Source organism: Oryzias melastigma, linkage group LG9 (genome assembly GCF_002922805.2).
Source record: "Oryzias melastigma strain HK-1 linkage group LG9, ASM292280v2, whole genome shotgun sequence".
Taxonomy (NCBI): Eukaryota; Metazoa; Chordata; class Actinopteri; order Beloniformes; family Adrianichthyidae; genus Oryzias; species Oryzias melastigma.
In genome coordinates this window covers 17185894-17199044 of record NC_050520.1, presented here as the reverse complement: position 1 = coordinate 17199044, position 13151 = coordinate 17185894, and the positions used below count along the sequence as shown (strand labels likewise).

The 13151-nt window shown below is 38.0% G+C and overlaps 1 protein-coding gene across 1 annotated transcript in view; it reads left to right on the top strand.

Annotated features, from left to right (window-relative positions):
• The window catches only part of LOC112138177 (uncharacterized protein PFB0765w), a 13990-nt gene extending 9446 nt beyond the window's left edge, over positions 1 to 4544 (top strand). Inside the window, exons 6-7 of the mRNA XM_036213719.1 lie at positions 66 to 1220; positions 1311 to 4544. Coding sequence (XP_036069612.1) covers positions 66 to 1220; positions 1311 to 3709 — 3554 coding nt within the window. The 3' untranslated portion in view covers positions 3710 to 4544. The remainder of the gene's footprint in view (positions 1 to 65; positions 1221 to 1310) is intronic.
• The last annotated feature ends 8607 nt before the right edge of the window (positions 4545 to 13151 follow it).

Here is a 13151-nt window from a genome sequence, read left to right as displayed (position 1 = left end):
CCCCCCCCATTTTAAATATATATTTTTGTTAACTTCTATCCTTCTTTTTCATTATTGTGTTACAGTTTCTGTCAGGATTGTTCTGCTGGGAAAGACTGAAGACAAGAGGTCCAAACTGTCCAACTTTATTATTGGAGATAAAGCTTTTCATTCACAACCACCGAACAAAATGTGTGTGACAACATCTGGAGAATGGAGAGGAAAATCTGTCTTAGTTGTTAAAACTCCAGACCTGTTTGAGATGAGCGATCAGATGGTGAGAAGAGAGATGAGCAGATGCAGGAGTCTGAGCTTCCCTGGACCAAATGTTCTGCTGCTGATAGTGAAACCATCTGAGTTCACTCAAGAAGATGCAGAAAAACTGACCTTCATCCTGAGTTTGTTTGGTCAGAATAGTTTCAAACACTCCATGATTGTCCTCACACACAAAGAAAAACAAACCAATGTTCTAAATCAGCTGCTGCAGAAGTGTGGAGGAAGACAATACAACATGTTTGAGGAAAATCATGGATTATTGATGAAGAACATTGAGAAGATGATGAGTGAAAACAAAGAATCCTTCCTCACCTTCACTGAAGAGACCAGAGGACCACAGTGTGAACAGATCAAACCAGATTTAAACCTGGTTCTGTGTGGGAGGAGAGCAGCAGGGAAGACTTCAGCAGTCAAGAAGATTCTAGGTCTGTCAGAGCTGCAGTCAGTCAGCTCACAGCAGAGTGTTAGAAACCAGGCAGAGGTTAGTGGACGTTGGGTTTCTGTGGTGGAGCTGCCCGCCTTGTCTGAAAAACCCCAGAAGGAAGTGATGCAGGAATCCTTCAGGAGCGTCTCTCTCTGTGACCCTGAGGGCATCCACGCCTTCATCCTGGTTCTTCCTGTGGATCCTCTCACTGATGAGGACAAGAGAGAACTGCAGATCATCCAGAAGACATTTGGCTCTCAGGTCAAAGACTTCACCAGGATCCTGTTCACTGTGGACTCAGATCCCAAAGATCCAAATGTTGTTCACTTTGTAGAAAAAGATAAAGACATCCAGAAGTTCTGTCAGAGCTTTGGAGGAAGATACAACATTCTGAACATCAGGAACAAACAGCAGATCTCAGAGCTGCTGGAGAAGATTCAGGTGGAAAAGAGTTATTCAGTAGAAACATTTGTACAGGTACAGATGGAAAAAAACATTGAACTGGAAGAGGAAGTGAGGAACCTAACAAAACAGGACTCATGTGAGTAACTCTGTTTTTATTTTTTTTAGGAATTAACCATGAAAAACCTGGCAATATTCTAAAAAAAGTAAATAAAACTGAATGTTTCAGGTGATGAAGAACAGAGTCCAGACAGTCTGAGGATTGTTCTGATCGGGAAGACGGGCAGTGGAAAGAGTTCTTCAGGAAACACCATCCTGGGAAGAAAAGAGTTTAAAGCAGATTCAAGTCAAACTTCAGTTACCAGAGTTTGTCAGAAAGCTCAGGGTGAAGTGGACGGTCGTCCAGTTTTTGTGGTCGACACTCCTGGTCTGTTTGACACAAGTCTGTCAAACAAAGAGGTTTATGAAGAGATGGTGAAATGCATCAGTCTGCTGGCTCCAGGACCGCATGTCTTCCTGCTGGTGATCCAGATCGGACGATTTACACCAGAAGAAATGGAAACTCTGAAACTCATCAAGGAAAGTTTTGGAGAAAAATCTGAACTGTTCACCATCATTCTCTTCACCAGAGGAGATGATCTGCAACACAATGAAAAAACAGTTGAAGAATATATTGAGGAGGGTACAAATTCACTGCAGAAGCTGATCAGAGATTTTGGAGGAAGATACCATGTGTTCAATAACTATGATAGAAACAACCAACAACAGGTGAGTGAGCTGATAACAAAGATCGACTCAATGGTGAAGAACAATGGAGGCAGCTGCTTCAGTAATGAGATGCTGGAAGAAGCTGAAGCAGCGATTAGGAAAGAAATGGAGAGAATCCTGAAGGAGAAAGAAGAAGAAATCAGGAAAGAAAAGGAGGAGCTTAAAAGAAAACATGAAGAAGAAATGCAAGAAATGAAAAGAAAAATGGAAGCAAAGATGAAAAAAGTACAACAGGAAAGTGAACTGAAACTTAAAGAAATGAATGAAAATATTAAGAAAGAGCGCGAACAACAACAGAAAGATCAAGAAGAAAGAGAAAAGAGGAACAAGGAAAGAGAGGAGGAAGAAGAACGACAAAGAGAAGCTTTAAAAAAGCAAATAGAAGAGCTAGACAAAAAAATACAGTCAACAATAGAAGAAAAGAAAACAGAACTGGAGAAGGAGAGAAATGAAAAGCAAAGGAGTCAAGAAGCCTGGGAGAAGGAACGCAGAGAATGGTGGGAAAAACAGAAACGAGAAGAAGAAGAGAGAAAACAGGAAGAGCAAAAACGACTGAAGAGATTTGAGGAACAGTTAGAGAAGGAAAGAGAAAAGTATGAACAGAAAAGCAAAGAGAAGAACGAGATCAGAAAAGAATTGGAAGAAAAAGAAAAGCAATGTAAGGCAGAGCTGGAAGAAAAAGAAAAGACATATAAGAAAGAACTGGAAGAAAGAGAAAAGAAGAACAAAAAATTAAAGGAGGATGAAGAACAACAAAGAGAGGCTTTAAAAAAGCAAATAGAAGAGTTGGACAAAAAAATTCAGTCAGCAAAAGAAGAAAAGAAAACAGAACTGGAGAAGGAGAGAAATGAAAAGCAAAGGAGTCAAGAAGCCTGGGAAAAGAAATGCAGAGAACAATGGGAAAAACAGAAACGAGAAGAAGAAGAGAGAAAACAGGAAGAACAAAAACGACGGAAGAGACTTGAGGAACAGTTAGAGATGGAAAGAGAAAAGTATGAACAGAAAAGCAAACAGGAGAATCAGGCCAGAAATGAGCTGAAAGAAAAAAAAAAGAAATATAAGGCAGAGCTGGAAGAAAAAGAAAAGACATATAAGAAAGAACTGGAAGAAAGAGAAAAGAAGAACAAGGAAATACAGGAGGAAGAAGAACGACAAAGAGAGGCTTTAAAAAAGCAAATAGAAGAGCTAGACAAAAAATTTCAGTCAGCAATAGAACAAAAGAAAACAGAACTGGAGAAGGAGAGAAATGAAAAGCAAAGGAGTCAAGAAGCCTGGGAGAATGAACAGAGAGAATGGTGGGAAAAACAGAAACAACAAGAAGAAGAGAGAAAACAAGAAGAACAAAAACGACTGAAGAGATTTGAGGAACAGTTAGAGAGAGAAAGAGAAAAGTATAAACAGAAAAGCAAAGAGGAGATTCAGATCAGAAAAGAACTGGAAGAAAAAGAAAAGAAATATAAGGAAGAAACAGAGAATCTTCAGAAGAAGTTTGAGGAAGAAGCCAGAAAAAGAGCTGAAGAGAAAAATGAATTCATGACTAAATATGCAGCTCAGGAGGAAACACACAAGAGTCAACTGGAGGACAAAGATGAGAAGTACGACTTATTAAAGGCACTGAAAGAAACAATGGAAAGACAAAAAAGGGAAAAATACCAAGAAGAAATCAGTAAGTTAGTGAAGTGTGTGTCTCAAAAGAAAGGAAATCTGACAAAAATAAAAAATCTGCTGATAAAACAGGAAGAAGAAATGAAAAATGATCGAACTCAAGAAAAAGGAAACCTACAGAAAAAACATGAAGCTGAAATAAGTGATCTGATAGAAAAACTTGTTGAAGAAAAACCTTCTTGTTGTATTTTATGAAGTTCCAGTAATTTTTATCTCCATCTTCTAGAGACACCATTCTACAGACATATTAACCTCCTGAATTTAACAAATGAATCTGATCAGAGACTCTGGAAGGATGACCGCTGCGTGAAGCTTTAACTTTCAAAAGAAAGTGTTTAGAGAAATCCAGAATGATTATGATGAGCAATCCTTTAATCCTTCAATGTTTGGTGAAATCAAATTAAAAACACAAATAGAAGAACTCACAGACGTTTGATATAGAAAGTAAGAAGATTACTGCTCTCAGTGAGAAAACTGAAGAAACAGAAAAGTGTCTGTCACAAAAATTAAATGGACAAAAAGCTTCATTTTGTTCAAAAGCATCAAGTTTAAACTCCGGATCAATGAAAGAAGCTCCAACTCTCAGAGATCTCTGTCCTTGAATTAGCTTCATTAATACAAATTGTTAAAAGCTCCAGAGTTTTTTTTTCAAAAGCATGTTTAATTGATTTGATATTTTCTTACCTTTTATAACTCATTTTATAAGTTTTATATGGAACTTCTTGTTTCTTTTGTTTATAGATTCTTTTTGTGGCATTGAAACTACTCACATTTGTTTCTTTCAGAATCGTTTTGAAATCTCGTGATTTTTCTAGTATCACTGACATGTTTGTGGTTCTGCCTACAGAGATTAGCATGTTCTCTGATGGAGAGACAGAACTCTGCAGAAAACCACAGTCGACAAAATTCTGGAATAAGTGTAACAGGGGTCTCAAACTCAATTCAGCCGGGGGCCGCTGGAGGCAGAGTCTGGGTGAGGCTGGGCCGCATCAGGATTTTCACAAGAAAAGCGCTGATAAAACATTCCAATGTTCTCAAATATCTTTATTTTTAACACAAAATAATGAATTAAATAAATTAATTAACTCGTTTTAAAAAATGAATTAAAAAATCGATAATTAATAAATAAATAAAATAATAACAATGACCATACAGCAGATACAGACGACTGAAGAAACCACATATTGACTGATTGACTGACTAGAGCAGTATTTCTCAAACGGTGGGGAGCGCCCCCTGGAAGGGGGGGGGGTTAAAAACATGTTTAAATTAGTTATCGATTTTGTGCATAATTCTATATAGTAGATGATAATAAAATAAATATAGCAAAAACAACCTAAAAATGCATTTGGTAGCAGAAAGAGCCGCTGTGTACAGTGAACCAAAGAACTGAATCTCTGAGAAAAGCCAGAATTCATCACTACTGTGGAGGGAAACAAGGAGAAAATTGTTTTTACTTTGAAAGTTTTGGAAGGATTCTAAAAAAAATAAAGAAAGAAAAAAAGAGAAAAATTAGTCAAACAAATTATTTAGAAGTTTTTCTTTAAATTTCTCACGCGGCAAAAGAGGGGCGGGGCACGTGAATCATGTTCAGTGTGAAAGCACTTCCAGCGGCTTCATGGCTCCTCCTCCGCCCAGCTGACTGGAGGAATGAATTAATGAGTGAGGAGGTACTGGACAGACCGCCGATGTCCCGCCTCCAGAGCCATATACCTCACTGTGATTGGTTCATTCAGCTCTGCACACAACAACTGTCATTCATATCAGCTTTGCGGGCCGCACTAACAGTAATCTTTCATATGAAGACGGGGGCCGTAAATCATCATCCTGCGGACCGCAGATGGCCCGCGGGTCGCGAGTTTGAGACCCCTGATGTAAACTGGTGATTTTAGCAAACATAAACAAATTGGTATGAAAATTGAAAGATCGGTTTTAGAATGCTCTTTTTTTGCTTTTAATTCATCTGGTTTTAGTCAGTTGGCTTATTAAACTTTATGAACATGTTTTTCTCCAGAATCATGACCAAATGCCTCTTTCATCAGGAACAAAGGATATCAATTGTTTTTTTTTTAATTGATTTTATCAAAAAATTCAACAGCTTTTTAGCTAAAGTTATCTGACATTTAAAATTGGGATGAGCTGCAGCTGCAGCTTCATGTTTCTGTTTTGAATTATTTCTGTTGAAAGATGTGATGTAATTATTCTGATTTAATAAAAAGATCAATGAAAATGTTGAAAATTGTTTTTGTAACACTGTAAACCCTAATGAGTTCACAGAACTTAAATTTTTTTTTGTAACAGATTACACAATAATTTTTAAGTTATGTTATTAAAATTTTTAAGTTTACATATATTAAAATCTATATTTTAAGTTACCTTAATTTGTTATTATTTCATATTATAAATAATAATTTGTCTCAACTCATGATGATAAAATTTGAAACCCAAAACTTTCAGTATATTTCAACTTAAAAAATGTTCTAATTAACTCATTTTTTATAATATTACTCAACTAAAAGAATATAAAAAAATGCACTCAAATGTTTTAAAAATTATGTAGTTCATTAAATTAACTCCAAATATTTACCACTTAGCTCAGTGCTGGAAACTCAAATTTTAGTCTAAACCGAGATACCAGTATTATCTAACTACACAATTATCAACTAACATTGATTAAAAAAAACAAAACAAAACATGAAAGTCACAATGATGATTACTTAACACATTTTTTATTCAATACAGTGCATTTAAAAAAAAATCACACATTATAAAAGTTTAGTCAAAATAAAGTGCTTCTTTAAACTAAAACATAAGACTGCAAAAAATAAGTTGTGTTGTACAGTATTGTCAGTTCTAGATACATAGTTATTTTAACATTTTTAATCTCTTAGAAAAAACAGGATTCTTGATAACATTCAATACACTTTTAAGTGCAACAATGACAATAATCTGCATGTGAAATACTTAAAGCAAGTTATTAACATTTTAGTACTGTAACTTAAAGTCTGCAACTTAAAATAAAACTTGCTACAATGTTTTGCACTTCAGTAGGCATGCATTAGTCAACATTAATTGGTGCATAATATGAACTTTCACTTTTATGTCAGAGTAGTAAGATTCAAATATTTAACCCAAGTTGAAAAAGGGAAATAAAACTGCAGTAAACTGTGCAATACAACACATTAACTTTAGTACAACTATTGTTAAGGCCAACAGTGGAACATCTCGAATGATCACTTATAGGTCTTTTATTTAGTTTGAATCTTGAAAACGAGAGGCAAACAGTGTTGGATGTTTAGTGTACCGCAGAAAATACAAATAATCACAACAAAAAAACTTGCACAACACTTAAAAACAAAACAAACACTTCCATTCTGATTCACTCACTGAACAAAGCATTCTTCAGCGTTAATAAACGGCCTCTCAGTGGTTTGTTGTCCTCAAGGCACATAACCACTTTCTGAAAAAATGTCATGGTAAGCTCCATTTTTTCGGGGTACTGTAGGTCTAGAGCATAAACGTACCCAAAGAGTAGGAGAAACGAGTCAGCAAGATTTGTAGGACCACTGACAAGTATCTCACTCTCCACGACGATAAAGATGCTCTCAGGGTGGAAGACGGCAGCATGTCAGAGAAAACGAAAGGCTCCTCCCTCCAGAACGTGTCGACGTCGATGACGTCATGAAGCTACTTCAGGGCTCCTAAAATTTTTAAGCTCTCCACACAAAAAAGCTTTAAAACATTGAGCCCTACTGAGTTAAATTTGAATTAATGTTAATAGAGCTTAATACTTTATAGTTTAATCAACTACAAAATGTAACTTAAGTTGTGTGGCCTTAAAAGTTATGAGCCAGTACAACTGTTAGGGTTTACAGTGAATGAAGTCAGACAGTACAGACGTCTGTGCAGAAAGAATTCAGTCTCACTTGAAAAGAAGATTCAAAATTTTAAAGAACAAAAACAACACTAATGTGGAAGATAACAACAAACAAAAAAAAACAAAGCTCCGGCCAAAGTAAAGATTTTGGAAAACTCCGGTTTTGCGTCTGAGTGTGGACATGAATAACCAGTGATTTACATTTTTAAACGTCCCTTTTTGCGACAATTAATGCATACACGCCATAGATGTGCCGTTGTTTATGTCAGACAGTGGTCACATGGACTCGAGGAGTGTGTTACTTATTACCCTTGTACAGGCGCTTTTTACTTGCTTGTTTTTATAAACTCAACTACTGCTTCTTGTCGAGAAGCAAAGGAGAAGAAGCGCTTTGCAGTTGGCTATTTTACGCCAAATATCCCTTCCTCCTCCTCCTCGAAGGCATGTCACTCGAGAAAGACGCTGTCAGAGATTTTGGGTCCGACCTGGACGCACCACCAGCTGGTGGGAGAACTTAGAGCTGGAAGTCGTCCTTCCATATGAAGTGACAACACAAAAAGGAGTGCTCTGATTGGATAGATTTACACTAACTTTAAGGAAGACACTGCCAACTACTGTTCTGGCAAGCTCATAACCGCGTCCAAGAGCGCAAGTATGCGAGGACGTGTGTTGGATATTCTCGATTATTCTGATTTAATTTCAGACAAATCTTTTATTTTATTCTTAGACTTCTACAAAGCATTCAATACCATTGAACATAATTTTATTTTCCTCTCACTTGAAAAATTCTATGACAGTATGCTAACTCTGTATGCTAAAGCCAATAGCTCTATTAAATTGAAAAATGGCACCTCGTCAAAGTTTGCTCTTAACCGTGGTATTTGTCAAGGTCGCCCAATTTCCCCATACCTTTTTCTACTCTGTACACAAATTCTTACAACACATATTGCGAACAGTGCCATACAGGGTATTTCTATTGCTAGTAGACATCTCATCATTAGTCAACTTGCAGATGACACAACACTTTTTCTGAAAGACGCAGATCAAATATCAATTACCCTGCAAGAAATTGACAACTTCTCCAAAGCCTCGGGTCTAAATCTAAAAATAAAAAAATGCCAATTATTACCCATTAAAGATTGTGCTCAGCAAAATATTTGTAAAATCCACATTCAGAAGGAAGTGACTTACCTCGGTACAGTAATCAGTAAAGACCAAATTTGTAGATCTCAATCACAAAGTAAATTGTTGCAAAGAGATTTGTCAATACGAGGTAGAGTTTTGCTGTCTAAAGCTGAAGGTCGGTCTCGGTTAACATATGGAGCTCTCTTGTTATACATAGATAACAAAATGAGCAAGAACATCAACAAGATTCTCTTTAATTTTATCTGGAAAAACCATACACTCTATGTTAGGAAAAGTGTTATTACACCTTCTTCTTCCGGCACTCACCAAGAGCGGACGCTTTTCTCTGAGCTCCCTTATCTATCTCCCTACCAAGGCTCTTTGTCTCGTCTCCCCAGTCCTACTGTGACCACTCTCAGTTTTTCTCACTTTCAAGAAACATGGATCTGATCTGCTGGGCTGCGAATGCGATTGACCAAATTTTTTCCACCATGCGAGGTGGGAAAGCGGATCCTACTTGCCCAGGGGGCACGTCTGCAGCTGGATATGTGAATGATCCTTGGGGCAAATGGAGAATTTTCTGCCTGTCGCAACTCTCTCTGGAAGATGTTGAAGATGTTTACATCATTGGATTACTGGTCTCCGGCTTTCTGCTGATTGGAACTGGTGGAACCTGGATGTACCGGAACGTTGCGAAGTTCCTCTCAGACAAGGGCGGACTGGGAGTGCTTTGTGCTGGGACGCAGAGAGACATACAGACTCAGACTGAAAAATTGAATGGACTGGAGGCCAAGATCGATGCTCAGTCTGCCCGCGTGTATCACATCGAAGTCTCCCTTGGAAGGCTGGAAACCATCATGGAGCGAGTGTCGGCTCGACTTGGAGGGAATCAAGAAAATTGACCAGATCTGTGAATTTCTCCACCATAACGCAGCACCTGGACTTCAGCAGGCAGACAGAAAGCTTTGTCTGTCTGCGAGAAAACAAACATCTCTAATCAGGAACTCCCCCAAATGTACCAAAACAACTCAGCTGAAGGTGTGAGAAACTGAGCCCGTCGTCATGGTAATCTGCATTCCTCTCCTGCCCATGACCTTCACCACGAATTCAACGCCTTGGTGACTCTCTCTTCTCTCAGGCCCCCCCTCGACTGTGCCTTAGAACGCTGTGCATCTGCGCATGGCTGCCACCAGGCTGGAAGTGTGGGAGTCAGTTTGTGGACCTTTTCGTCTCGTGAAATTAATGTGCTTCAATGTTGATGTATTTTTGCTCTTACTTTTAACTCATGCCGCCCTCTGCGACACGGGCTGAAGATACTTGATTTTTGACATCCTTCCTTTCCTGTACCCTCATGTGTCTTTTTTTCTGGGCGATAAAGCGCTGTCGAGAATGGCCGCTGCCCACCACCTATTTCCCCCAGGGTGTGTCCCAAAGGGATTAATAAAGCTATGTCTAATTGTCTAATTATCTAATTATGAATACCTACAAAAATGGGGGATTAAATGTCATGGATTTTACATCATTGAATAACACATTTAAAATAAATTGGGCCAAACACTTACTCAAAAACCCGACTTCAATATAGAATTTCATTTCTCAGTATATCTTCTCCAGGTTTGGTGGCTTAAATTTTATTTTACAGTGTAATTATAACATAGAAAAGATGAAATTATCTATGTTCCACAGACAGGTTCTCTTAGCATGGTCTCTCATTTATAAACACAATTTCTCACCACATAAATGCATTACATGGAACAACAGAAATATTTTTTTTTTTTAAAAATCACCTTTTCTCAATAACTGGTTCAATAATCAGATTTTTTTGGTAAATCAACTATTTAATAATCACCGACAACTAATGCCTTAAACTGAATTTTTAGATCAATTTTAAATTCCCAGTCACACCAAAAGAGTATGCTATAGTCTATGATGCAATTCCCACTGGTATAATTATGCTTATCAGAAGTGCATTCTCTCCTTCTCTAGGTCCCATTACAATCAGTAGCATTTCAGAATCATATGTTGGGAACATTTGTTTCTCAAATCATAAACTAAGTAATAAAAATATTTGTACCCTTTTCCAGAAAGAATTAGTTTCTGTTCCTCATATCGTTTCTTATTGGAATAGTTTTGTGAAAGACTTAAACTGGAAAAAGATTTGGGTAATTCCAAATAGATATTTAATAACAAATAAGATACGGGAAGTTTATTTTAAAATTATACACAACTTTTATCCTGCGAACCATGTTATGTTCTTTTTTTCAGAAAAAGCTTTAAAAAAGATGTATACTTCATAATAAACTTATTAATTATTTTGGCAAAATTTCATATTCACAGATGCAAGTATAGTAATAAAAGTCCGTTTTTCATTCATTTTTATAATGATGTTGTCTGCTATATGAAACTGATAAGTGGTTCCTCAGACAAAAAGGCATTGAAAACTGTTAATATATGTTCTCGCTACAAATTATTTGACTGCATGTAACACCCCCTGGCTTTATGTTCCATTGTTCATTGTTCTGTATACTGTTTGTATACTATGTCTTTCATTAATAAAAAAAAAATAAATAAATAAAAAAATACATGGCCTAAGAAGGGCTGCACGGTGGCGCAGTGGTTAGCGCTCTTGCCTCACAGCGAGAAGGCCCCGGTTCGACTCCCGGCTGGGACCTTTCTGTGTGGAGTTTGCATGTTCTCCCCGTGCATGCGTGGGTTTCCACCGGGGACTCCGGCTTCCTCCCACCGTCCAAAAACATGCTTCATAGGTTCATTGGTGACTCTAAATTGCCCCTAGGTGTGAATGTGAGAGTGAATGGGTGTTTGATTGAGGCCCTGAGACAGACTGGCGACCTGTCCAGGGTGAACCCCGCCTTCGCCCATCAGTAGCCGGGATAGGCTCCGGCACCCCGCGACCCCGAAAGGGAAGAAGCGGTTAAGAAGATGGATGGATGGATGGATGGCCAAAGACATAGGAGGCCACATCAAGCCAGGCAGGGAGCAGAGCAGCAGGCGTGGCTTCTTTGGTGTGGTGCTGGTTTGTTTTGGTCTCTTTTACCCCTTTTTGTCCTCAGCAATCCTAGATCTTAGATTGCTGATTTGTGTTGTGTTAGTTTGGGGTTTGACCTTAGTAGTTCTGATTTGCGGGCTTTGTTTCATTTTTGTTTCTTTAGGTAGTTTTATTAGGCAGTGCTTAGCAGGGCGCTGCTGACTCCGACGGCCGTCATGGCTGGGTCAGCAGTCTCCATGATTTATTTTTCTTTTGGCCAAGGTTCAAACTCTGTTTTGGTTTGCATTTTTTTGTTTTACCAGCTCGCAAATGATTTGATCTTCATTTCAGGACACAGGTTTTCATTTATTTCAATAAACTGTGTTCCTTTTACGTTTGGTGTCCAGTTTTTGTTACTGTCCCCTTTGTCCCCTCCCCCACCCCTAGACTTGAGCCGGGTTTACCCCCAGGGAATGTAACAGTTTGTTTCAAACTTTGTTCTATAGGCAAAACACTCCTCTATTAATCCAGTAATAAAAAAGACACCCCCAGATACCGGAGCAGATTACACCTCTGATACTTACATTAATCTGGTAATCACCATCAGTGATTGTACAGGACCCCAGCTCATGCATGGATTGGTTAATACATGTTTCTCCTCTGAAGTTTAAAAACTTAATGTACATACCATGTTTTATTTATTTATTTTTTTTTTCGGATGTTCACCCTCCTTAGATTTTTAATCTTCCTTGGGTTTTTAGATTTTCCTTGATTTTCAAGCTTTCCTTGATTTCTCACTTTCTGAGTTTTTCTATGGAGAATCCAAGTTCTCCCTTTTTCTAATTTTGTTGAAGTCTTAAGATTAAGTTAGTTTTTTTTGCATCTCTTTTGGTTCTAACTCTTTCTTTTTTATCAATGTTTTTGGTCTCCACAGACTGCAACATTTTTGATGCTTTGATTTTAAAAATGATTTTTCACCTGTGACCAATTGATACGTTTTGTCGCCAGACCAGCTTTGCAACTTGTAGTTTTTGGTCAAACATCTGAAGAAAGAAGTCACTACTATAATAAGCCAAGTGACCTATTGAGCAGAACCAGCCGGTTTCCTGTGAGAAGAAACCTCCATCTCTGCTACACCTGGCTGCAGATCGCAGCACAAAGCCCTTCCTGGAGCATCCTGCTAGAAACGGGACATTCCACCCATTCACAATGGATCAAACGAAACCAGGTCTTCAGTCCAGCTTCTCTCAGTAGGTCACTGCTGGTGGTCAGAGTAGAGATGAACTTTCTTTTTGCAAATGTAACATCTTTGCTCTAATTTTGATCCCCTTTGGAGATCCATCCTAAATGCATCACTTAAACACTTTTCCAGACACACTTAAAATTTCATAAACACTTTGCCAATCCTCATTACAATATTTTATTCTTTTATACATTTTGTTTTCTTTTTTCTAGTTACTAGTTTGCTGATTGAAAGCTCCTGACTTTCCAAATGCTGACTGATTTTAGTTCCTTGCTTTTATTTCCAGTAATCCGTCTTGTTTAACCTCATTTTATTTAGAGTTTACAACTCTCCTCTGAGCCGCCTTCAGCGCTGGTGCTAACCCCAAACAGGGACAGCTCAGCAGTTCCTAGCTTTAGCTTGTGTA